The 27,575-nt window shown below is 31.3% G+C and overlaps 1 protein-coding gene and 1 long non-coding RNA gene across 16 annotated transcripts in view; one reads left to right on the forward strand and one right to left on the reverse strand.

The window, feature by feature from the left end:
* Positions 1-25,111, forward strand: part of LOC148618662 (rap guanine nucleotide exchange factor 6-like) — a 68,091-nt gene extending 42,980 nt beyond the window's left edge. For 7 of the 15 annotated variants that reach the window (XM_088577777.1, XM_088577779.1, XM_088577787.1 and 4 more), the window contains 21 exons: positions 518-708; positions 1,334-1,559; positions 1,861-2,025; positions 2,798-2,905; positions 3,298-3,501; positions 3,765-3,873; positions 4,116-4,371; positions 5,005-5,224; positions 5,600-5,664; positions 6,295-6,402; positions 8,865-9,123; positions 9,808-10,035; positions 10,408-10,491; positions 10,924-11,070; positions 11,528-11,759; positions 12,052-12,141; positions 12,958-13,182; positions 14,309-14,506; positions 15,566-15,649; positions 17,924-18,112; positions 20,597-20,801. In XM_088577777.1, coding sequence (XP_088433903.1) covers positions 518-708; positions 1,334-1,559; positions 1,861-2,025; positions 2,798-2,905; positions 3,298-3,501; positions 3,765-3,873; positions 4,116-4,371; positions 5,005-5,224; positions 5,600-5,664; positions 6,295-6,402; positions 8,865-9,123; positions 9,808-10,035; positions 10,408-10,491; positions 10,924-11,070; positions 11,528-11,759; positions 12,052-12,141; positions 12,958-13,182; positions 14,309-14,506; positions 15,566-15,649; positions 17,924-18,112; positions 20,597-20,628 — 3,420 coding nt within the window. In that variant the 3' untranslated portion in view covers positions 20,629-20,801. Of the gene's footprint in view, positions 1-517; positions 709-1,333; positions 1,560-1,860; positions 2,026-2,797; positions 2,906-3,297; positions 3,502-3,764; positions 3,874-4,115; positions 4,372-5,004; positions 5,225-5,599; positions 5,665-6,294; positions 6,403-8,864; positions 9,124-9,807; positions 10,036-10,407; positions 10,492-10,923; positions 11,071-11,527; positions 11,760-12,051; positions 12,142-12,957; positions 13,183-14,308; positions 14,507-15,565; positions 15,650-17,923; positions 18,113-20,596 lie in introns of all 15 variants that reach the window. The other 8 variants (XM_088577780.1, XM_088577788.1, XM_088577783.1 and 5 more) reach the window with 7 other exon arrangements.
* LOC148618663 (uncharacterized) lies at positions 13,154-26,566 on the reverse strand. The gene is made up of 2 exons (XR_015921407.1): positions 26,214-26,566; positions 13,154-13,288 (listed from the first exon to the last, which is right to left on the reverse strand). It is a non-coding gene; the product is annotated as an uncharacterized LOC148618663 (long non-coding RNA).
* Between the last annotated feature and the right edge of the window lie 1,009 nt (positions 26,567-27,575).

Raw genomic sequence — 27,575 nt, forward strand, 5'->3', positions numbered from 1 at the left:
TGGTTTATATTTAATAGTCAAGAACTTGTAGTCAAGAACTTGTGAATGTTTTAGAAGTATAGAGTAGAAAGAAGTGAAAATTAGTTAACAGTAGAATAGCAAAGAAAGAAACTTTGTACTATCTAAATTCCATCCTACAAAATAAAGAAATATAGATTATTGAAAATTTGTAATTTTTTTTAGAAAAAGATTTGAACTTAAAATATCATTATACATGGAAAGTAGATAATTTTGAATACCTTATAGATTTTATGTAAGTGTTTGATGAAACCATTGTAAAGAATCATTATTGCCTCACCTTTTCTTTTGAAATATATTCTTTCAACTTTAAGTATTGGACAATACGAAGTAGACATTTATTTTGCTATTTTAGGCATCTGGGCATGTGATCTGAAACAGGACTATGTATGAGGGTTTAAGGTGTCTGAGGACCATTGTTTGAGACTTCAAACCTTTAAAAGGTCCATTAAATTGAGTAGTTTTCAATGCATTATTGACATTCATTTTGCCATTACAGGCATTTGCCAACATGACCTTGCCAACGAGACGAGCGCTGTGTGCTGTGATGATGCTGGCCGTCATAGAGCATAAAGGAACCATTGTAATGAAAGACAAAGAAGAGCTGGACTCTTGGTCTGTCATACTTAATGGTCAGGTAGAAATCCTCAAAGAAGATGGTTCTGCAGAATTCCTCTACATGGGAGACAGGTCAGTGATAAGTACATGCTTACTCTAGTATTTATTTTCTTGTAAAAGTACTTTACCTGCATTTATGTACTATTCACTGTTTAAAATACATGTATATGTTTCTTAACAAGTATTTTTATCCTTTCTTACAAGTGGTTTGTTGAACTAACACAACTATTTTGTTGTAAAAAAATGATATACTAAAAATACTATTTAATGGCTCATGATTATTAGTTGTAGTGAATGGTGGTCTTATTTAAATTTGATGGTGTCATATTTTTTTTCTTTTATGACTTTAATTTTTTGGAGGTCATATAATGGTATGTTGCACTTTACATCATCACTGTTGTTCACATCTTGATTGCTTTGCAATAATCAAATATGATAGAGGAACTTTTATTTATTTGTATAAGTATTTGTGGTTTGCCGAAATTTAAAATTTTTAAATTTTGGGATTTGGATTCAGTATCAAGGTTTCCAGTGTTAATTTCACAATTTGGGGGGATTTGTAATCATGAAAACCAAGAAAATTGATACTCTGCATACAATATTTATTATTCATTTAAATGGAATTGTATGCATGCATGTGTGGAACTTAAAAACTAGAACAAAATCCTTGTTTATATTGTTTCATATTTCTTTACAGTTTTGGTATAACAACCCCTACCATGGAGAAGATGTTCCATGAAGGTGTGATGAGGACAATTGTAGATGATTGCCAGTTCCTCAGCATTGCTCAGCATGACTATTATGAGATTATGAACCAGGGCAAAGAAAATACCAAACGTCATGTTGAAGATGGTGAAGTTGTCATGGTAACAGAACATCGTGTGTTTGATGGCGGTAACAGAAGAGGACAGATAATTATTCGAGTAGGCTTTGTTTTCATTAGGGTCATTTTGTAGCCAGATGCAGGCTATTTCCCAAGAATATAATATTTCCTAATGGAAAATATGGATTTTTTTTAAAGATATCAAAATTATTTCTTGTGCCATTAAACTTGTCATCGTTGTTTAAACAATAAACAAAAGTTTCTATAAGTCAAGAAAATAGGGATTTTTTTGTAGTTACTTCTGGTGTTACTTCCATTTAAAGAGATTCTTAAAAACCTCAATAGCACAAAAATTTGTTGTTTTCCACTGAAATTTGATTTTGTGATATTGTTTATTTTAGGCATCACCTGACCATCTGATGGATCACTTAGTCCAGGAGCACTCTGCTGTGGATCCAACATTTGTTGAAGACTTTTTATTGTGTTATAGAATATTCCTCAAAAGTCCAATGGAACTTGCCTATAGACTTCAAACATGGTTTAGCCAAACAGCATTAAGAAACAAGGTATCTATTCTTTCATTGTAAAAAATATATAGATTGTATACTACAGCAATGATTTTATATCGCTATAAAACGGAATTATGCTTTTTCAGTTTCCAGATTTTTCCTATGTTTACTTCAGATTTCATCGGTTTCCACTTTTCTGTTTTCGTTGTAAAATCATGTCTGTTTGTATTCTAGTATCTCATTGTTCTTACTGATCCTTTTCACCTTTGACACTTGGTTTTTGTTCTGTAACTTATAATTGTAAAATGGAGAAAAAATTCATTGCGATCTCTGTGATATTTTTGTATTAACAAAAGCATTACCTTGTATAAGATATAAATGTAAAGGACGTGTCTAAATGAAAGAAGGAGTAAAAGTGTTTACTTTGTTGTTACTTGGTTTTCTCTAGGTCTACATTGAAAACACCATGAAATAAATCACGCAAGCTCCATTTTATAAGCGAGGGGTTATAAAACGGCATAAATGGCCAGCCAGTGGATAAACAATGATAAAATGGAGTTTCTGTGATTTATTTTGATTGTAAAAGGACTAATTTCTACATATTTTTGAATAGATGCATTGGACATGTTGCATGAAATGTTGGTCATGTGTTTATCACTTTTTTTTTTTACCATGGCAGTGGTGTAAAGAGCTTTGAAGCACGTCATATTAGAACAAAATGTATATCACGCACACTTCCAAACTAATTTTAATAATTACAATGACAAAAATATGAGATAAGACTTGATCCATGATGCAAAATGTAACACATTATTACTTGTATTTTCAGGTCACTAGGGTGGTCTTATTATGGGTAAATAATCACTTTATTGACTTTGAGACAGATTCAACCATGAGTGAATTCCTGGAAAATTTTGAGGGTCTTTTAGAAGCTCAGGTAATGCATTATATTTAATGCTGTGTGAATTGATCACTTCTGATCTGATTAAAGTGCTTATGCTTTCATTATGAAAGTGCCAATGACATCAGGTATCAGGGTCTGTTGTTTAAATTGCTGTGTATTTATCGGAAACTTTGTACCAAACCCTGTGTAAACTGGTAATCTGTCCAAACTATTCTTATCTATTTCAGCTTTTACTGTTATTTCTATCAACCATTTAAAGTGTATAAATATTCCAAAGAGTAAACAATTTGTAATTATTTGACTGAAGCCTGACACATTGATTCAGAACAATGTGTAGATATACTAAACAATGATATTGTTCGTTGATTAGATTAAGCAGTTTTCAAAGGATGTATTGATAATGAGTATTGTATGATTTATTACAGGATATGACTGGTCAACTCAGGTTATTGAACATTGCTTGTGGTGCTAAAGCTAGAACAAGGAGTGTGACTCTTACAAGAGCTACACGTGAGGAGGTGCTACATTTCTCAGTCCTCGGTGGTTTGGAGAGAGGGTATGGTATATTCATTTCCAAAGTTGAAAAAGGATCCAAAGCGTATGAGGCTGGCCTCAAACGAGGAGATCAGGTAGTTTAGTTGTTTCATTTTTTTAATCTTACTTAAAATTTTAATTTTTGGATTTGCTGTAAACAACAGGAAAATAAATATTTGAACAAATTTAAAGTCACACTCTCTAACTATCCTGCACCAGTTATGTTACACTCATCAGCAAACACTACATATTTTTTTCTTTATATAAAATCAAAACTTACATTTGGAACATTCCTTAAGCTCCTGGAAACTTAATTGTTTTTATGCTTGTAATATAACACATGTAATTTTTCTTACAGATTTTAGAAGTAAATGGCCAAAACTTCCAGAGTATTACACACAATAGAGCATTAGAGTTGTTAAGAGGAACCACACATCTCTCTATGTCTGTTAGATCTAATTTACCAGGTAATAACAGCTGTCTATTGTTTCTACTTCTTTTAAAATATAAGTTGAAAAATAAAGCTTTTTCATTACATATAATATGAAAGCAATAAAGAATTCTTCACAAATCCAAATTTGCTATAAACATGTTGTTTATAGTTTGTTTTTAGCAATGAAGTTACTGGTAATAGATGGTAGAATATAAGAAGCATGAGGAATGCTTTGAAAATTAATAGTTATTTATTTTGTATTATTTTTAATTTTAGAATTTAAAGAAATGATTGAAGTAACAGAACAGAACAAAAACAATAGACAATCTTCAACAAGTACATCATCAATGCCTTCCATGTCAAAGAGGTTATCAGCTCCTGATCTAGACAATATGTCCCCAGTGTTTAAATGTAAAGATGGAAAGCACCATAAAAAGGACAAGGGATGGTTTAAAACTGTTGGAAAAACTGCTTTCATCAAGAAAATGGGAAGCTTTTTCCCTAGGAATGCCAGTGTTTCTAATATTGAATTGTAAGTTAATGAACTGAAGTAGTTTGTCTTTGACATAAGTGGTCCCAGCATTGCTGTAAAAAAAAATACAGGCCTTATATTTTCATCAAATTTTTTCCAGTAACTATAAATCATAGCCACTATATATTTTGTACTTCAGTATTGGGTCCCATATTGTGGGATGCTGTTTGATGTCTGTCATACTTCTACTTTCTGTTTACAGGCTTTACAGCAACCCTGCCATTTTTGTCTTTGAACATATTAATACTATTTTCTCATTTGTTGTAATGTTATGATTGTAACTTGGTTGTTATAGCAGTAATTAGAACTCCCATATTTGATAATGACCATTACTTATGTATTATTTTTCTCAAAACCACCAAAAGAAAAACATGGACACATTGAGCTCTAAAATGATAAATTTATGTATTAACAGTATTTCTGTATGTTCTTTCTATATCCTGATGTACAGATTAAATTCATGAAAATTCATACTATCCATCCTGATTTTTTTTCTGTTCTGTGTCATTATGAATATTATTTTTTTACTGCATACTGACTTCTACTAAAGCAAATAAAAATATCTGCTTTGTTAACCTTGTAAAATCAAGTTTGAGATATATGTAATACATTTAGATTATATTTACTTTGCAGTGAGAATATGAACAAATCAGATGAAAGTTTATACTCAGGTTCTGGCTACAGCACCTGTAAATCTTCATCCTCATTAACAGTACAGACACCTAACCATCTGAGTGCCAGTAATCCTGATCTTTCTCTGCTCAGTGTAGAAGATACCAAACACGAAATACCAGACCATGTTGTCAAAGTTTACCGTGCAGATCAGTCTTTCAAATACTTACCCATCCATAAGGTAGAAATCATACTTACCCATCCATAAGGTAGAAATCATACTTATCCATCCATACGGTAGAAATCATATTTACCCATCTTTAAGGTAAAAATCATACTTACCCAGCCATAAGGTAGAAATCATACTTACCCATCCATAAGGTAAAAATAATATTTACCCATCCATAAGGTAGAAATCATACTATTTATATTTCTTTGTTTATTCTTTAGATGTTGAAAGAAAAATAAAATGTTCAACTAAATAAGCATATACTCCTAGGATTGGATAAATACTAGGTCTTGTTTTCTTGTCTAGTAGTGAAATAATATAATATGATTTCAGAGTTGTTTGTATTAATCCAAACCAGATGTCTTTAGTTATATAGTGTTTTTACAGGATACTACAGCAAGAGAAGTGGTGATGTTAGCCTTACAAGAATTTAGTATAACTGATCCAAGCAGGTTAGAAGTAATTATAACATCATTTTGAGAGCTATTTACTTACATTACATGGTAAAACAAGGAAGCTTTTGTGGTAAACATTTTGGCATGATGAATGAAGTGACCACTTATTGTTAAGTGGAATGAACCATTAATTAATTGTAGATGTTGAAACCAAATAAGTAAATAAAGAATAGCATGTTGATATGTAGTGAAGATTTAATGCTAGGTACAACCTATAAGAGAGTTGTATGGAGCCATGGCCTTTTTGTTCTTTTTGACTAATATTAGTCCTTTGAGATTTGAAAGTGTTATCTGAAGTTTAAAGAATAGCTCTTGAATTTGGTTAAGACTGAAAATTATTTTTGTTAATATTTCCTCTTCAACTTTATATTGGGGATAAAGTTTGACTGTAGTCTGTAGTAGACTGGTAACGTTGAATTCCTTATCAACCTATTCACCTAGACTTACTCTTAAACAGAGTTCAGAATTCATTAAATGTATTGTGAATAGTTTTTTTTCTTCTATTTATAGACAAAGGGGAATATTACTAAATTTGTATTTTGAAGGTGATCCTTAATGAAATCAATTGATGATTTACATGTAATGGATCCCAAATAATAATATTAACCTCGTGGTGTTTCTTTACAGTAACTTTTCATTATGTGAAGTCACAGTAGAAAATGAGAGTCTTATAAAACAGAAACGGTTACCAGATCAGATGACGAATCTGCCCGATCGTCAGAACCTAAATGGAAGGTATGTTATCACGTAGCTGCACTTATTTTCTGTTTAGCTTTCTGCCATGTTACCAGGTTTTGGGGTAAACTCCTTTCTTTCGTTTATAGCCCTCTTGTTTATATTATATAGACTCCAAGCATGAGATGTTTCCTGATTACAAGAATGATATATCTGTTGATAGTAAAATTTGTGTATCCAAGTTGAATGTTATTCTTTATACAGAAATCAATTGAAACCCTCGCAAAATTCTAACTACAACAGAAGACATCTCGGCTGATTCATTTCCCCAGAAGTTCCACTAAATGTTCCTTTGTACTGTCTTGATGTTTTGGTAGATATATGTAATAGTTGAACAAGCAATAAGGCCTTCTCTGAAGCAAAGGGAAAAATTGAAAATATCAGTTATTTGGCCAAGCTTTCACTTCCCCTATTTAAAGGAATGTTGTTGTGATTTAGTTATACAGAAATCTTAAAAAAAACTAGTTGTTTATCTTCAAATTTATGATTAAAGTTTTATGTGACTGCATGCTATATTTTCTCATAATCTTTAGATACGGCACATAAAGAGAATTTATGCACATTTTGTCTGTATATATATATATATATAGATATGCTAATTGAGAATTTACTTGAGTAATGAGCAGGTGCTGATAGCCTAAGGTATATACTCCTGGAACTCAGCTTCTCACAGCATGCACATTGTTTCATCTCTTCATTTTGTTTTATATTTTGGTGTTTGTAATTTTGGTTTTTCTTGTCCATTACGCTGCAATAATTATTATTTTTTTGGTACACTTTGGTGGAAGTTAATACATTTAGTGTGGCTTTGGTGACACAAGAATTTTTTTAAAATTTGTTAATTGTACTCATTATTCAAGATTAGAAGGAATATGGATTTAGAAACAAGTTTTAATTTTTCTTGACCAAGTCTTACTTGGTGTTCTGATTTTATTGTTTTTGCTTATTTGCTTATGATCAAACAGTTCACAAAGTGACCATATTTAGTTAAGATTAAATAATGATAGGCATGTTATTGTCTGGCTGTCATTCAGATGTTTTATCATATCATTGATGCTTTGCTCCATATATACATATGTGAATGAATGTTGCTGTGGATTACTAACATGTTAGTCCTGACTTACAATCTGCATGTTCTACTATGTAGTGCTAGATATGAAAAAATGCGTCTAACTTTGTTACAGTCTGATCAAAATGTGTCATTAGAAATCTTTGAAAAAAAACTTCAACCTTCAAAGTAGAGACCTGGGATTTTGAAATTTCATAATTTTTTATGTGGCAACCCTTTATCGAAGATATGTAAGTCAACATGGCTGCAAAGCAATGTAGGAGTCGAATAAACAAAAATCAGCACCTTATTATTAGAAAAGAGGGGGTGATTAGATCAGCTTATTTTGATCTCAGGAAAGAACTGTAATGAACTATTTTTGATCAGAATGTGTTATTTCCCAGAAACTACTGTATCTAATTTTATATCATAACTGATAATACTTCCTTTTAAATATAGTGATTGTAGTTCATGTTTTCTAAATTGAGTACTTAATTTGAAATAATTAACACTTTTTCTGTTTTCTTATTAAGATAAAAATCTTACTATAATGTGAGAAATGAAAATTTTAGTAAGGGATTCTTCTGGGAAACAATAGATTAATCTTTGATACTAAGAAAAAAATAGGACAACACTTAAGAACAATATACTTCATAAATGTTTTCCAACAAATCTGACCCTTATTTTTACGGAAATAACACTTTAACACAGGAAATACATTTACAGTGACAATAGTTTGACTCATTTCTAACACGAAGAGAGTATAACATTTAAATATATTTAAATTTTCCAATTGACCTACGTATTAAAAGCAAGTTGTGTCAAAATTAAAGGATGTATAAGAATTTATTTCTTCTAGATTTTTAGATAAATTTAAGTCATGTTTCTTAATTTATTTATGAATTGGTGGGGGTAATGGATTTATCTCCAAAGAAACCTTTTTTTTGGATTCAGTGAAATCATCCTTGTATAACAATGAAGTTGACCAAACTCTTTTTCTTTCAATTTGTTTTTGTAATGAATGAGACACACTGAAGTCAATGGTAAAGGTAGTTGTATGAAAATAACAAGTGTAAATGGCATACTGTTCTATTTGATGAAAATGGTCAAATTATTCTTTTAACTATAAATGCAAAATGAAATTTTACTGATGTTCCAAATTTCTGTTGTCTTTATTTTGATATATATTTGACTTGGATGAAATTCAGAAATTATACTTCTTTAGATGTTACCAGTGTATGTTTTTTTTTCTTTTCTAATTAGTTGAAAAAATTACTTAGTAATACTATGCCATATACACAATACATACACATTGATCATCCTAACACACGCATTTACATGTGCATCTGTGTGCCAAGCATGGGAGTTTCCAGGAGTTAATCTTTTACTGTTTTGTTTCTGCTCACTCAACCAGGCGCACCGTTCCTTGTGTACTCAGGTATTACTTAAAGAATAATCTCAACACGGAGACACTGGTGCCTGACGAGCTGAGATCAGAGCTTATTCGTGAAGCTCAGATCAGTCTGCTGCATCTAAACACAACAGAGGTGGCATCACAGCTGACATTAGAAGATTTCAAAGTGTTCAAGGATATTGAGCCAACAGAGTATATAGATGATCTGTTTAAAATCAATGCAAGATATGGAACACCAAGCTTGACCAAGTTCTCAGATGTAAGTATTTAATACAAGGTGTTTTTTAACTGAATATTCTGTGCAGAAACTTAAAGAGCCTTTGAAAAAAATCATTTCAAATTCAGATTTATTTTCTGAGTATTTTTGAAGCAAGGTCTGTATTGATTTTCATCATTTTTAGTGTTATTGTTTTTGAGTTATGGACCTTTTTATAAAAGAATGAAACAAATGGACTTAATAGGAAAATCTGGTATGCCTTCTGTCTGTTGTTTTCTTTGCTAACCCAGCCTTAATTTAATGATATAGTTACAAAAGATATGAAATACTGGTATAATATTTATAGAAATAGAAGATAGTCATTGATATTATGTATCAATTGGGGAGAAATTTTAAAATTGTAGTGAAGAATGCTTGAAAGAAAAATTAATGAAGACAATTCAAAGATCACTTGACTGAAATCATGAGTTACTGTGATTACAACAGTTACCAAAATTTCTAATGTAAGCTTAAATGAAAAAGTACAGAAATCATATAGTAAAAGAATGACCATATTTCTACATAAACAATTGCATCAGTAAGAATTCTGTTTTGAACAGCTTATCAAGCTAATTTTCTATGGAAGTAGTTTGATATGAGAAATATATCAATCCTGAATGTAAAGGTAGGGACATAGAATACTAAACTTCTGTTTGCATCAAATATGATTACTTGTTTTTTTTTCAGCTTGTGAATAAAGAAATGTTCTGGGTAGTGTCAGAAGTGTGTGGAGAATTAAACGTAGTGAAGAGGATGAAACTCATCAAACATTTTATTAAAATAGCAAGACACTGTAAAGACTGTAAAAACTTTAATTCTATGTTCGCCATTATCAGTGGACTTAATCATAGTTGTGTGACAAGATTAAAGAGCACTTGGGAAAAAGTGCCAAATAAATACGCAAAAATTTACAATGTAAGTACTTTATATACCTAATACAAGTTGAGCTGTCCTTGTAAAATTGTCTATTGTCAAGAAATCTACCTTTTTAAAAAAAGTTATGCTATGACAATTACAATTCATGAGATTTATGGGGAGTGCTTGGACCTAGTAAATGAAGAATACCTATTACCAAAGTATATCAATCTTAGGAAGAAAGTTAAGTGATCAGGTTTCAGATGTAATCGTGAAAAATGAATTACAGGAGTCAGTGTTACTTACATAATAATGTTGATATTATTTGTATGTTTATGACTTGAGAGAGCAGGGTTATTGTGAGCTATATGGTATTGTTGTTGTGGTTATTGTGAGCTATATACTATTGTTGTTATCATTGTTTTCTTCAAGGATTTACTGGATTTGATGGATCCATCAAGAAACATGGCTAAATATAGAAATATGATGAATAGTGAACATGTACAGCCACCAATAGTAAGTCTGGTTTATTCTGTAGACAGTTTCAGTGTAATAAAGGGGAAAAATACAAAACAAGCATGAAATTGAAACAAAAAATAAACAGGAAATTTTACTTAGATATGGAAGTTAAAGTTCATAATTTTTTGTAGAATTGATTTTATTTGTTTTGTATTCCGCTGCAATTAGAGTTGGTATGTATAAATATGGTAAATTGTAAAATTATCAACTAGGTTAGTGGAAATACTCAAAGATCCTCTACTCACATACACCTCTTAAGTTTGAAGTTTATTGAATGTATGTGAGGCAAATTTATGAATTGTCAATAATCGGAACTTAAAAGCTATAAAAATTCTGGTCTATTAATATTCACTTATCCTCAACATTAACATCAATTACTATATTTTGATGAAGTTTTTCATTATTTTTAACATTGTTTCCTTTTTGTAGCTGCCATTTTTTCCTGTTGCCAAGAAAGATCTGACCTTTATACATCTAGGCAATGATTCTTACGTTGATGGTTTGGTCAACTTTGAGAAATTTAGACTTATAGCAAGAGAAACAAGGCATATATGTAACATGGCATCAGCTAAATATGTAAGTCTCCTGTGGCTAGTTGTTCATCATATAATAGTGTTATCCTTTCCTTCCTGTTAACTTAAAAAATATGTGAATATAAGCATTTGGATCTAATATAACTCTAGGACTTCATTGTTTTTTTTCTATTGGGAATAGAATGGTGACAACAACAGTATTTAAGGATTGATGAACAGAAATGTTTCAACATTCTCATTTTATGAGCATGCAATAAACAATATTTCACAGAATCTTTTTAGGTGTCAACATTGTTTGATTTTCCACATAAAAATTCATTTATGAAACTTATTTCAACATCAAACATGAAAAATATGGATATATACATTTTACTACAAAACCATTGGAGCTTTGATTAAATGAGATAGGAATCATTTTCAAAAGAAATGAAATCTTTATACTGTATTGACAATGAGGTTATTTTTTATATCATCCATTGGTATAAAATGTTAATTTTTAGGATGTGAGTACAATGTTCCTTGGTACACCAAGCCATGATGAGAGCAACTTGTTCTCTGGGTTGGCAACAATGAAAAGGATGAAGGCACGACGGGGTTCAACCTTACCTAATGCTAAAAAAATGTATGAAGAAAATGAGATGAAAAGGAGAGTGAAATCCTATTTGTGTAACTTGAAAGTTAATGAGAATGAAGAAAGGTTATTGGAAATGTCTCATCAGTGTGAACCTCCAGGTAAGAGGAAGTAATCTACAGATGTTCAGGATTCTGCTAAACTCAAACCAGATTTGACTGATATGCTACCTATCTTTAGTTAACTTCTGCTAACTTTGGCTTTCTATTGTTTTTGTAAAATCATGTCTAAATGGTTAGAATTGGATGAAAAAAATGTGAAGAAAATGTCCAATAACTAAAATATTAAACTATTACAAAAGAAGAATAGAGACATGTAGCAACATTATAACATATCTATGTAGAAATCAACACTATAGAGCAACAAAAAAATGCTTAATATCATGTTTTTCAGTGAAGAAGGATAACACATTGAGTAGTAGTGTATCTACACCAAATCTGACAGAGGACAAAAAGATAATAGTTCCTAGTGGTCCTAAATTTGGTGAGATTTCTTAATGTACAATATACTTGGTTTAGGACTTGGCAAAAAAAAATGATGACTGAAATGTTTGTTTTGTTGAACATGATGGGACCAAAATTGTTTTCAGATTTTAGTTCTACTCTTTTATGCCTCTTTCCTCATTTTTCCATTGCTTATTTATATTAAAATCTCATGTTAAACTGTTCACTTATATTCACAATGCTTCTATTGTATGATGCATGGTAAATAAGGATGAACATTTCTTTCTGTTTATTTCTGCCTGTTTGATAATGATCTGTTTAATTATCCAAGTTCAAATGCTTGTTACCTGGACTTGCTTTAATTATATTATGTTAAAATCTTCATGTTCTTTCTTTGTCATAGCTGTTTCTTTTATTTGTTATTTTATCCCATGAAATCATTCAAATTTGTGTTTTTCAACTAGCCATTTGAATTTTCTGATTTTCATTTGCTTTAATCTAAATGAAAAACATGAATTAAATTTTGAGGTTTAAATAAAACTTTCTTTGGGTAATCAGTCATGAAACATACTTTTTATCGTTTCTAAGAAATTGTTCAAATTGCTTCAAATCTATAAATGCAATTATTATGTACATGTAACTTACTATTTTATAAATAATTGGTTGTAAGAAGTTTATTATTTAGACTTTACTCCTCATGAAAAATATAAAAGTGCTTGGATTTTAGTTTGGATTAACTTGATTTGTAAAATAATCTGCAAGAATTTAAAGGTTTGTATGATCATTATAATAACCTCTTTGAATGATTTCTGTCTTTTGACTGCATGTGACATTTTTATGTATTTTGCTTTGGTAGGTGCAGATTCTCCTGAAGCTATCAGAAAACTGATGGGTCTGTCTGACAAGGTCCGACCCACAAAACATCATGCCCATCATCCCCAACCCAATCTCACTAGTCCAATGTCGAATCGCCGACAGTCGCCACGGCACACGCATGCTAGGCCTGTACATCTCACTCCCGAGAGCTCATCTGTGATATCTCTTAGTCATATCCACTCCAGAAATAAGCCTGTTCGGACGGGTAAGAATATGTCATGTTTCACTTGAATGGTATTTTCACTTGCACTGAATTTCATGGGCAACTTGGATTTTTTTCTTCTGTCTTTGGTTATTCTACTGTATTGGATCTGAAAAAAAGTAAACATCAGAAAAAATAATACATGTATCAGCATTGAATACTACCAAACTTGTAATAGTTGCAGAAGATAATACATGTATCAACATTGAATACAACCAAACTTGTAATAGTTGCAGAAGATAATACATGTATCAACATTGAATACAACCAAACTTGTAATAGTTGCAGAAGATAATACATGTATCAACATTGAATACAACCAAACTTGTAATAGTTGCAAAAGATAATACATGTATACAACCAAATTTATAATATCTGGAACCCTTTAAGTTCATGACCTATGCAGTTCCATTTTTAGAATGGGATATTATTTATTTGTCCCTGTTTTCTATTGATTTGTTTTATAACATTTTTTCATATTATATGTTTGAAGTTAAATCAGGGAAAGTCATGTCAACATTTTATGCAAATGAATCTCAGCATGTCTGTGTTAACAAATAATTATTTTAAATTGATGCATGCCTATCTTAGCATTCTTTATGAATTTCTTTGAAACAAGAATGTTGCTTGGTAATTTCCAACTTTCAGTATTTGAATCCATTTAGCTTTTCCCATTATTTGCGGATTATTTGAAACCCATCCACACCAATCTTTTACACACATGTATTTTATAAGTTAATTAAGTTCTAGTTAAACAGCATATATTTACTACTTCCACAAAGAGTACCAGTTCAGCAAGATAAGTACTCAGAAGGTTAAATATGATCATTGAACCAATATATAATTTCTTTTTATGTTAAATACCGAAGTAGTGCACTATACTTTCCTAAATTTGTATGTGCTCGTTAAAATCTTGATTAGAAAAACAAACAGTTTTCACAAAGAGTTGAAAACATGATAGTGAAGGTTTAAATAATTCCATTAGGCCTAAAAAGTTATGTGTTTCTGGTAACTGTAAGTACCGTTACACATACAACATCTAACGTGCGGTAAACATCCATTAGATTTTATCGTAATGTAATACGTACACATGTAGAAGTATATCTGGTTTAACTGTTTTGTATTGTAGGTTCTTTAGGTTCTTCTGAATCAGCAAGTCCAACTGGAAGTAACCATAGTTATCCACCTCAATATGAGACAGACTCTGGTCGCTATAGTTATGATTCTCATAGTACTCATTCAGCAGCTTCATCACACAGTTCAACATTATCTGGGGGTAGTGTATCCCCCACCCCTCACTACAGACTACAGCATCCCCCTCAATCAGGTAATTATCTCTTTTTTATTGGAGCATGCATTCCATCAGATATTCTTGAGTTTTTAATAAGATCAGCAGCATAAGTAATTTTGAAACTGTCCAATAGACTTATTCCCTTTGTTTGAAAATTTCCATTTGCTTTGAAATGAATCAGTAAAAACCCAAAAAAGCTAAAATTAAATCTGATGTAACAGACAGATTTATATGTCTGCAATAAACATTTAATGATTATATTGCAGGTAGTAGGCAGTTTACCAATTATTTTCATTAAATACTGTAAATTCAGAAAATATTGCAGGCTTTAAATATGGCCATACATGTATTATTTTCTTTTTGAAAAAAAAAAACAACTAGAAAATACTCCTTTAAAATAAAATGTGAACAATTGAAGTTTTTTGTGATTGCAATTAAGTTTTTTTTAAACTGCAACAATGAAAGCAATAATTTCCAGGTTTACAGTATTTTTTCTTTTGTTATGTGAGCTTTCTATATCCTTAAGCTTTCTTGTACAAAGTATTTAGCTTGGTCTTCAGATCAATCTTTGCAATGTAGAATGTCCTTGAAAAAAAAAAAAACTGCTAGTTGCAGCTTAAATATATATCTGCATTTTTTTAAGCTTCATAGAATTATAGAAAAAAAAAAACAAGTTTTACCCAGAAAAATGATGAGTTTTTTAAATATTATTTAAATATCCATGTTTTCACTGACTTACTGAAGTCCAAGTTTTTTTATTACCAAATATAGTATCCAAGAAGACGATTGTAAACTCTTCTTTTTTTACATATCAATGTTGGAAGTTTGTAATTTTTGTTAGTGTCAATATTTTCAGTAGGTGTTGGTTATTTTCAGCTTTAAGTGTTACCACCCCTTACAGTTACAAGTCTGTGTTATCAAAATTATTCCTTTAAATATTACATGTATAAAATTGCAAAGATTTTTTATTTAAGAGCAGTGGTTTGAATGTGTTTTCTCTATGTGTGGCTCATAATTTTTCTATTGTAAGCATTCAAAATTTTGTTCCTCACGATTTTGTATTGTAAGTGTAGAACATTGTTGTGTATCTTCCAGCGGCATCTCAACACCAGCATCCAACACAACCACAGGTGCGGCCTCCTTTGCCGCCATACCATGTGGTAATGCAAAACTCTCCAGGTGAGAATCATTTCTCATCCATGTACCAACCATTTTTAGGATGGCATGTTCATATCATTTTAACCAATCATTAGGCGAGAAGCTTCAGTCTTTTACAAGTGCCCCTCCCCATACCATACAATCTTTTTTATTTCTTTTTATTTGATAAATCATAAATACTTATTTGTTATCCAGATTAATTAAAACTTGAGACAAAATTCAGTCAATAAAAAACATTAACAAAGGCAGCTGATAATTTCTGATGGCTGTTCCATGCAGAATAATTTTAAGCTTGAAGCTCTCTCCTGTCATCTGTGTGCTTGCATGTGACTGTTTGGTGTGCATGATGTAACCAAAGCTGGCCAATACTCACTTATTCTCTTCTTAAAGGTAATATATAAGGATTATATAGGCTGATGAAAATGAGATATTCTAGTTAGCAAATATTTTAAAGCTGCATTTTCAGCACAATATACTTAGTGAAAATATACATTGCTAGATAAATTTCGCGGAAGATTTTGTTTGAAACTCTAATTGTTGTATTTAAAAATTCACATGTAAATCACTCAAGATATCATTGTCTGTTTTAGCTTTTAATGCTTTGTTTTTTTTTTGTTTAACTTGCAGTTAACTTGTACAGATTTTTTTTTTTATTTCAAAATATAACAAGCATTGTTTGCTGAGCACAATATGTGTGGCTTTTGCACTTAGATTAGATAAATCATATGTTAATGATATATCATTTGACTATATTATGAAAGTGATAAGATTGTTTTTTTATTTTATCAGAACTTTCACTTTGTTACCAGTTTGGACTACTTTATTTTTACTAAAAATTACAACAGCAAAAAAAAAAAAATGAAAAGAAAAACATCTAATGCTAGACCAGAAAAAATAAATCCAATCATGAAGTCATGTATAAATACCACTTACTGAAGATGCTTGTTACCAGTACTTTGAATAACAGAATGAGTGATATTGTCAGTTTTGATGGTAAAGGGAGACAATTTGGAATGTATTTGTAGCATGTAAACTACATTACTACACCTAATTATGACTATGTTTATGACTTGGTGCATCATTCTTATGGTTTACAAAGAAAACATAGGAATCTGGGTATTGGTTCTACAATGCTTTTGTTACCCAAAATATACCTCTAAATACTGGCTTTTCCCCTCGGCAAAATCATTTAAAATCACACAGATTCTAAGACCTTGTAAATCCCACATATTCTTCCAAATCTGTACAGGAAAGGGAGAGTACTGGGTAACAAATCTGTACAGGTTACGGAGAGTCCTGGGTAACAAACCTGTACAGGTCAGGGAGAGTACTTGGTAACAAACCTGTACAGGTTACGGAGAGTCCTGGGTAACAAACCTGTATAGGAAAGGGAGAGTACTGGGTAACAAACCTGTACAGGAAAGGGAGAGTACTGGATAACAAACCTGTACAGGTTACGGAGAGTACTGGGTAACAAACCTGTACAGGTTAGGAAGAGTTCTGGGTGACAAACCTGTACAGGAAAGGGAGAGTACTGGGTAACAAAACATTGCATTAGGTCAACAACATAGGTTCTTTTTATTAGCTGTCTGGTTATACATGTAGCTTAGAATCAGAAAAATCTAGCAAATGATTCTTTTGAACATTATCATTTGAAATAAGAATATTTTACAAAGCATACAGCTTTAACCATTAATGAAAAAAAAAATATTACTCATTGAGTTTAATGAATTTATTTTGTTTTGTTAAAAAAAACCTAAGTATGATGTGCCATGACTAAGTTTATGTCTATTTTATGTTCTGAATTATGACCTATAAAGGAATGTTAATTTTCTGTTTCCTTTTCACCTGTTTTATTGTTATGCAATTTTGTTTACTCCTTTGACAATTATAGCATTTGTTATTTTGATAACTTTAAATTACTATTAATTTGTAAGTCTTGTACAAATTGTAGTGGCCTCACTTGCGTATGTTACTTTCAATTGATATTATAAAATTTAGAAAATTTGATATTGTAGGAAGAAAGTAGCTTGTGGAATTGACTGTCCAGCTGCATAGAATTATCATTTTCCCATTTATTTTGCAGTAGGTAACATATTGAATTCATAAAAAATAATCATACATACTGTTTGATTTCTCATGGGCAATGGAAATCAATAGATCTACTGCTGATTTCATATATTGAGAAACTAAGAGGCAATGCATGTGTGTACAAGACTTGCAATTAGGCTATTGAATGATGGGTGATTACTATTAACTTGCTAAAAACCTGTCCCTTTTCTGCCTTCTCAACAGCATATAGCAACTATATTCACCAAACGTACACTAATGTACGGCGACCTCCTCTGCCTGACTACCATTCCGCAACTCAAATGGCTCAGCTTGCCCGCAAGAAGCTCATGTACAAGACAGAGCGGGCACAATCGCATGATGGGGGCATGAGATACTACAACGGGTCAGCTAGGTACAGTCACACTAACGATGGTAGGTGTCACTTAAGTCATCAACAAAATTGGAGGCTTAAGTCGAAGACAAATTTGATATTCAAAGGATGTTAACTAGTGAATGGCATATTATCTGAGGTTGATATCTGAGGTGAAAATGCCCATGCAATTTGGGCTTCCTAATAAAACTGGAATTTACTGTTTATATTTTTCTTGAAGCCCTACTGACTAGAAGGAAAGTATTTTATACAACCACTAAAATTTTGTGGTCGTCATTGTTACTGCTCTATCATCGACACTTGGATTTTTTGTGATAGTTTAAGTATTAGTTGGTTGTTTTTTTATACAAATTTTATAACAAGGTTCCAAACCACAAAAGGAGGGTTGGTGTTGAATTTGGGGTTATGGTCCCAATTGCTGCAGAATTAAGGGCCAAAAATAAACATTTCATAGAACTTAACTCTATATCTTCAGTAAAAAGGATGTCTATAATACTGTGAAAGTACTATTGTTTGTGGGGTACTAATTTTTGTGGTTTTTATGTATAGGAAACCACCACATTTGGTTCCCAATAAAAATGAGATTTCCATAGATGTGTAAACTGATAACCTTCAAACCACAAACTCAAGAATCCACAAATTTGTGTATCAGCCCTAATAAACGAAAATTGGTTTCCACAAATTTAAGTACTTTCACCGTACTTTTCCTCAATATTTATACCACAATGGTCAGCAGAATTGATTTTTGGTGTAAAGAGTTGAACTTCTCAGAAAATGAGGCCTAGAAACATGTATTTTCCTGATGTTCAGACAATTACTTGTCTATAAGTGAATGAATCTCTTTGAGATTGTGTAACTAGGTGCCATACCACTAGGAACACTGGGATTGTTTTTGGGAGTTAAGATTTGAACCTTTTAGGAATTAGGGGCCAAAAAGGTGCCAAAACAAACATTTTGCTTTTATCCATATAATAACCAGAGTAAATGTGAATGGATCTCATATAAATTTTACTAAAAGGTGCTATACTACAAAAGGAAGAATGGGGTTGATTTTTGGGATAGTGACTTGAGTCAAGTGAGAATAAAGGGCCACAAATGGCCAGAAACAAGTAACAAAGGGTCAGTAAAAAGTTTTTTTTTTCTGATTTCTGGACAATAACTTGAGTGAAAGGGAATGAATCCCTTTGATATTGTACCACAAGGTACTATATCCCCACAGGAAGTTTTGGATTGATTTTACAGATTTTGACTGGAACCATTTAGGAAAAAGGACCAAAATGTGACCACTTCATTCTGGTCAAATTTTATCCTGTGTCAAATGTCTAATCATAATTAAGATTCAAATCTGTGTCAAGTTAGAATGGTGTGTCTATTTCAGGGTTCAACTTCTGCAGTCGTATCAAGTTGTGCCCTGTGAAACATTTTATTTTAAATAGTTTACTTAAGTTCTTTTGTTACTTTTACTTCATTTTAGAGAATTTACATGGATTTCTATTTTTTTGTCCTCATTTCTTCTGTAAAGTTTTCCGTCATAGAAAAAACAAATAATGAATATAAATATAGGGGAATTAGCATGGTTGTTAAAGGCATGGAATACTACACTGAACCATCACCTCTTGCTGCTCTAGAGCTAGATCTTAGATTCTCTCATGGAGTGCTGTTAGATGGAGTAATGTAGATGTTGATATAACCTTGTTAATGTTGTCCTTCTATTATCTTGTCAACTCATTGAACTTACAAATCATATATATATTGGAGGCCATATGTGGGGTTTACATGAATTTGAATTTGATGGTCCCTTTTGTCAGAACCTTCAAGGTTTCTGTAGGTAATGGTTTGATTTGTTCATTTTTAATGTACCAGTATTTATGTTTACCTTCAAAATGACCTCCAATTTGATGGCATGCTGACCAGATAAAGAAGGAAGTGACATAATGATGAAATTTTTAGTGAGAGTGGTTGTGAATGTTTCTTCTGCCCTTAACTTTTTTGTCTTTGGTTGATTAACTTAGTTTTGTTTATTTTGAATGGTGAATGGGAATTTGTACTTAATAGCATTTTCTTTGATCTTAGTTGTTAGAATTAGATAGTCACAAATAATTACAATTACTTCATTAAAAACTAATTTCAGCTAAGAAACATTTTGTGATTATGACCAAAAAAATTATGATGTATGCTCCATTTTTTTATTTTTTTTTTTTATTTTGTAATTTTATATTTGTCTATCTGTTCCTGTTCGTCCATTTGCCTCAGATAAAAGTTGAAGGTGGGGTTAAATCATATTTAAACTTGGCTAAAAAGTCCAACATGTACATTTTGTAATCAAAAGTTGAATGGCATTTGATGCTTTCTCAGTTAGCAGGATATTAGTGCCACTTACAACACATTGGGTAATAATGAACAGACCATTAACACGGTTGGTTTATATTGTTTGATATAGACAAACATCAGTGATAAGGTACAATTAAGACATCATATACAAGCTATCAATGAACTAATCAATTATTTCTCATTTTCCTTTTTAGATGAAGAAGAAGAGCAAGTGTCTGCAGTGTGAACTTAAACTTCCTTCTCTGAATCTGTGATAGTCCTGTTTGATTCCTTGTTATCAGAGGGACAAGCAGAGGCCCAGTCTGACCAGTCAAAGGGAGGCTACTCAGAACTGATAGTTTGAATCTCATGGATACAATGTATAATCTCAGAATAGGAAACATTGAATAAATGAATTTGTGAGAAGTGCATGTTGTCTGCCGTTACCAAGCTCAATGGAGACACAAATCTAATTTATAAACAATTGTTATTTGGTCAGTCTATATAATATGCAGTTAACATCAGAGTTGTTTTATTGCAAATATTAGTGCTATTTAAACACTACTAAGTGCCATGAACTTTGTCATGTGACATTCTATAGTAAACCAATGCATACATAGTTTGAACATAGCAGCATGAGTCCCATAGTTTTGACGATAGCGGCATGCATTGATGTGTCGTGTTTGAGCTTCCAAGTAGTAATATTTATGCCAAAGACACTGAACCCCTTTCCATATTGTGTTCACTGTTTTTATATACATGTACATGTATGTGTCAACCTTAATGAAACTGATAAACCAAAAACTCATGATACTTTCAAGCACCTCACACCAGAACCTACAAGGCTTTCATTTTGTGAAAATGTTGACTTGGTATTTTTGGGTGAAGTGGTACTGTGGTAATTTATTTTATTTCATTTTTTTTAAGGGGGGTGGTGGGCCAATCATCCATCTTCAAATTGTTTTTCATACTATTTATCCATCTTGTATACGTACAGCAACTTGTACTTATTTTACTGCAAACTTCCTCTGAATTTCATTGCATGCATATCAACAAATCATAATGGAATAATAAGCAAACTACATATATATCAACAAATTCTTTACTGTTCAATACAGTATTTTATGTGCAACTCGAGTTTAAAAATTCTGATGTAAGGCAGCAGGAAGTATGAAATGTCTCTTTTATTATGTGAGTATATCATACCTGTATAATTATTTATATGTTTTGAAGATCATCCAAACTACAGTCAAAAATCTTATAAAGATCAGGATTTTCCTCTTCTTTAAATGGAATATCAATATTTTTCAAATCTTAGTTTTACTGTTACAATTGTTTTTTTTATGGAGTATTCACTTCTGATATGCCAATTTCTGCTTCTTATTCGAACTCCTTTAAACCAAATTATTGGCTTCATTACTTATTGTAAGTTTGTTTGTTATTGAAAACACAATTTTAATTTTGTGGTTTTGAAAAGAAATCAACATTTGTTTTGTTAAAAATTCCATTAACACTTCACAGATAAAATTACTTCATTTCTCTTTGGAAAGTTTAGTAATACATTGTAACAGTATAAAACTTCCTGAAAAAAAATAGGTACCTAGTAATAACTGTCAGAACTGCCATGTACTCTTAAGATATATAGCAGACATTTTTACAGATATATTTGGCTGTAGATATGATCTACCACAGAACACTTAACAATCTCATTGAGTCCATTATAGTCATCAGATTGTTATACTGATTTCAACAATATATACATGTATGTCACACCATAAACATTGTACCAAATATTTCATGATAAGTAACGAAAGTTTGTGTTAAAATTCCTCTTAATATTTGGGGAATTATACTGTGTTCATCTTGTCTGTATGTCTGTTAGTCCATTTGACAAAAAATGTTTTTATCTTCTTTCGTTTTTATATTTTTTTTTCTCAGTCCTTCAGACATTACCATGTATTTAAACATGAAGATTGTTTGACACAATTTGTGCTGCATTTCAGAATCAGTATCTTGGATTTTTAAATTATCAAAAATTTGACTTCAATTATTTACCTATAAACAGAATAATAGGTACAAAAAATGTACTGCCTATTTTATTATTGAAATATCTCATATTGAATATGTCATCTTTTTCATCAGAATATTTTGGATCTAGATATGAAGTATTTTTATTCTATATTGTTCTAAGCTCCCTATTATTTGATATTGGTTTGTAGCTCAGTCCTTACAAATTGAACCTCTAAAAGACTTTTTTTTTCACTTCTCTCTCCCAGTTTCTTTCTTTTTTCAAAAATTGAATGTTATTAAGTGTTGTACCTTGATTCGCCAGTTACCAACTTTCTGTTTACCATGAGTCATAAAGAGTGGTGTATCCTGGACATTATTCTTCAAATTCTTGTTATATTTATTTTATATGTATAGATTAAGTTGTGCAATGGATTATATATATTTATGATTCATACTTAAAATTAGAGGCGTGTTATGGCACTTTATGAACAATCTCAATAGAAACATTGGATTGTAATGAATAGGTCTCTCACAAAGAAGTATCTATTTTGTAATAAGTTCATTTCATTATTAGCCACAAAGTTGTGTTGAGAAGATCAGGATTTTAAAAAAATATAGTAAAGAGACAATAAAGATAGATTGCTTTCATTTATTAGACTTATGTGAAGTTTGTCATTTTTAAAAGGAATAATGAACATTCATAAAATAGTTCGTTAAAAGTGTCATAAAATAAAATGCCCAGAAATTGCTAAAATCTACTAAAAATTATTTATAATATGTTATTTACAATTTTAATGGTCTTTATTTCTTTGTAAGGGTGTAGTTCCTTCCACTATGATTTAAGTGTAAATTTTTATCTATTCTTCCTCTTCCTGTTTGATGAAATTCTATCAATCTTCAAATTTTAGTATTTATAAATTAAACAGTAATGGCAAATAAAAACCAAATTTAATTTAAATGTGTACATATATATTATGGAATTAAAAAGCCCCTAAAAGATTTCTGTATAAACAATAAACCTTAACTTTTGTCTGTGGATCTACAGGAAAGTTATACAATGAAGGTTGTATTTTGGTGTAATCAATATATATTCTAAAGTATGGTTATAAAGAAAGTTATAATATATTAATATATTATCTATATTCTCAGAAATCCTTTCTTGTAATGCAAGTCTACCTGCAGTAAGCTTCACAAAAAGTGTTGAAAATGTAAAAAGTTATATATTGAAGTTAAAATATTTTTTTCTGTTGTACTACATCAGAATTTACAATAAAGGACTTTTTGTGAAACCTATTTACTTAGGATCATATTGAAAATGTGCATTTATTTTATTGTTGATTCTAAAGGAGCAGTGTAAGAATCGAAGGAATATTTTAGTATTATACTCATGAATTTACTAGAAATAACTTAATTTGTTGAGGTTTACTCCAATAGTATGACAGTAAGTAAGCTGTGTGGCACACTGGTTGACCATTTCTCATAAAACTGTTTAATATTTGGTATAAAGCTGCAGATAGACAGTCCTTAAAATTGTTCAATATTTCTGTATACATTTTCTAATCAATAATTTACATAAGCAGGGATTTTTAGGAGTTGTGATGCTATTGAATTCAATAATGATTTAAATTTGTGTTGGAAATCTTTGAAAAAGATAGTTTATACCTCATCTGTTGCATTTGTGCTGAAGGTACAAATAGAAGAAATGCACTTAGTTGAAAGGCAAAAGTTGTGCCCTTGAAAGAAAAAATATACTTTCATAATTGTTCCCACGATGCATTTCTTCATACTGCAGCTACTCTCAAAATGTAATCTTTCATTTGTAATATTTGGGTCATGTTTGAGACCACATGTTTACAGCAGCTATCAAAAAGATCTAAATGATTCAACATAATCATATTATAAATTTTAAAGTAGCAGAGTTCTGATATGCAAAATCAATTTTTAATTTGCTTTTTACAAAAAATAGATGGTTCTCTGTGGTTATAACAGACTAATAGAATAACAAAGGGCTTAATTGTTTTACTTAATCCCCTGGATACATCAAAGTAACTGGTGTCACAAATAAACTCCAGTAACTTCTAGATAAAGGCAAACAATCAACAGGACAGACCATGCCTGTCTGGAATTAACTATAGTAGGTTTAACATATGGGGGGGGGGGGGGGGGCGCTTGGATGACATGATTGATACTAAATGTAAGAGAAAGGTACAAACTTAATTGGCAGATTTTACATAAATATAATATTTTAACATGGAGAAGCAACACATGACGGCTTTATGTTGGCATTTTGACCTTAGTGACTTAGTACATACATATAGGTACAATATCAATTTATGATTACTGGTACTTATGTTTTGGGTCTATAAAACAAAATAATCCAACTCTATACAACACTAATGGTTGTTCAGCTATGTAGAATATTGGCCAGTACATTTTATCTAAGCTGAACCCTAAATCTAGAACAGTTCTGAATCCTAACTCTACACAAACAGATTAACGAACAGAACACACATTTCAGTCTGAAATTTAAAGACTAGTTTGGTTGTTATACTATGTAGCCTCTTTTGTTCTATAAATGCTAACATGGTTATTCAAGCCTGATGTTGTATCATTACTATAAATCTAGTCACGTGTTATACTCATTTGCACAAATTATCATGATTGTTTATTTCTTTGTAAATATTGTTATAATATGTCAATAAAATATAACATAGACTTCAGTTTGTATGTTTTTGAACAGAAATGAATTATACGCCAAACATAGCAAAAACGTAAATGAATCGAAAGTAGATACTGCAGTACTTACAAACTGTATTGGCACATCATATTTATCAACGATACTTACAGATGTTTCATAGTCTTGGGATGGTTTAGTCGTATGGCTAATATCAAGTCTATCTTGGGGTAAAATGTTACTGCCAAACACAATTTGTTACATAAAAGAAGCAAAAAGAACTAATTTGACTGAAAGATTGAAGTAATAATTTCAAAACCATACCTAAGTTCCAAACATGAAAGTTGGTCGACGAACTTTTTAGCTTATTTTATCATGATATTTGTCGCATATTCAAAGCAAAAAAAAAAATAAACATAAAACTATGATTTCTCTAAGAAATGTTTTTGTATTTACAATTGTTTTTTACGGACGATTCCGTCAATGTGATATGTAAGAACGAAGTCTTTCGTTGTGAGTTAGAAATGTAAAGTAAACAACACTATAGAAGACTGTTATAACAATAGTATCCTTTGACGAAAAAGACAGCAAAATTTCCGAAAACTTGAACTTTTTGTGAAAACTCTTCGTTAGCTTTGTAAACGCGCACCGGTAGGGTAAGTGTTATCTGCGTTTGGCAAATAAAGCATTTGCAAAGATAGAGAAGTTAAGATTACTATGAAAGCCTTTATTACTTTTGCAATATCTTGAATATGTGTGAGATATGAAAATTCCACTTTGTAACGAAATGTGGTTGATGAATCATGTCATGTTTTTTGCGTTTTTTTTTCTGCTATAAAAGCAGCTTTACATTCGTAAGCGCAGAACAAAATGGGCAATTAGGGTTCAAAGCCTCGAAAAGTGGTGGAAGGAATTTTTATCATTTTCTTACATCTTGGTGATTTGTGCAACGCTGCTTAATCTCACCAATATGTGTACGTGTTTTCGTTATTGAATTCCGTAATGGTTTTCGAGAACTTTCTAGCGAAAATGTTGAAAAGTAGGAATTGGCTAACATCAACTTCAGCCTACAGAATCCGAAGCATATTTTCCATATTAGGCACATTTCTATTTTTGTTCATTTTTTTTTCTTAAAGGGCTGGGCTTACCTTTCTGGGCTGCCGCTTTTCCATTCAAAGTATTATTGCTGTTAGAAAGATTCGTTCGATGACTTCTCACACTTTTCAGTAACTCCAGTACCCTTGGTTTTTTCGCATTTACGATTTTCAGCACTGCTACTTTTTGTTCCAAAAACTCTATTCTCTCCAACTTCCAGTTGAGGGAGGCACGTGCACTTTCGTAACTACCATCTGCTTCTAGACACCGTAATGTAAACAATAAAGCAAACATTACATAAAGCATGCTTCTGATTTCACTGATTCATCTATCTTTGATCTAACATTAACTAAAGTGTTGGGATTTAACATATGGTTATTCATATTCTATCTCGCTGACACTATGAATGTGGTGCATCATATGTACCGAGTTCAGTAAATCAATACTCAGTATTTCATATTTATAGAGTTTGAAAACCTAAGGCAGTCAATTATAGAATTGACCTATGAACGGTAAGTATTTTTACACTCAGTCTTCCTTCAACTGACCCCGTTAAGACACAACATGTTCAGCGAAATTGGTGTCACACTATTCATCTGTTTTGGAAGTTAACGAAACGTTCAAGGCCTACATCGAAGAGAATTTACCCTGAAATAGTGTTCAGTGACAAACTTGGTAATACTCCGGAAACAGTAGCTGAAGCTTTCAAGGAATATTTTACAGACTTGTATAGCGAAAGTGAAAATGAGAACTTTGACGCTGAAAACAAACGTAGGGTAGAAGAGACTTATGAAAACATTCACAAATCTCTAGTGCGTGGTGACACTCTTCCAGGTGGTTCTATCACAGAGGATGAGGTAGCCAATATAGTTAAAAATCTTAAACGAAGAAAAGCAAGTGGTATTGATCGAATTCGACACGAACATATTTTGTGTGGTGGTAAAACTATTATTAAATTTCTAACTTGTTTTTTTAATACTATTTTTGAAACCGCTGAACTACCTACAGCTTGGAAGCATGGACTGATTATTCCACTGTATAAAGGCAACAACAAACCGAAATACTCAAATACTGGGGTTAATAATGTTGTAAGTTGTGCTCCATCATTAGCTGATGATATTGCTTGTATTAGTACAACCCCCGTTATGTTACAACGTATGCTTGATGTCTGTTATAAGTTCTCACGAATGTGGCGATTTACTATTAACGCACAGAGGTCATACATTGTGATATTTACGCTTAATCCGACTTCGGCTACACCCAACTTTAACTGGACTATAGGACAGGAGTGTATTCCTATTTCAGACAACTTAACCCATCTTGGTATAATATTAAATGCTTAATTGAAAGAACTGCTAAAGCCTGTGAAAAAGCAAAGAACTCTTTTTTTGCATTAAATGGAATTTCTTCGGATA

Source organism: Perna viridis, chromosome 4, assembly GCF_037379345.1.
Source record: "Perna viridis isolate PV_CMFRI_1.1 ecotype Kerala chromosome 4, ASM3737934v1, whole genome shotgun sequence".
NCBI lineage: Eukaryota > Metazoa > Mollusca > Bivalvia > Mytilida > Mytilidae > Perna > Perna viridis.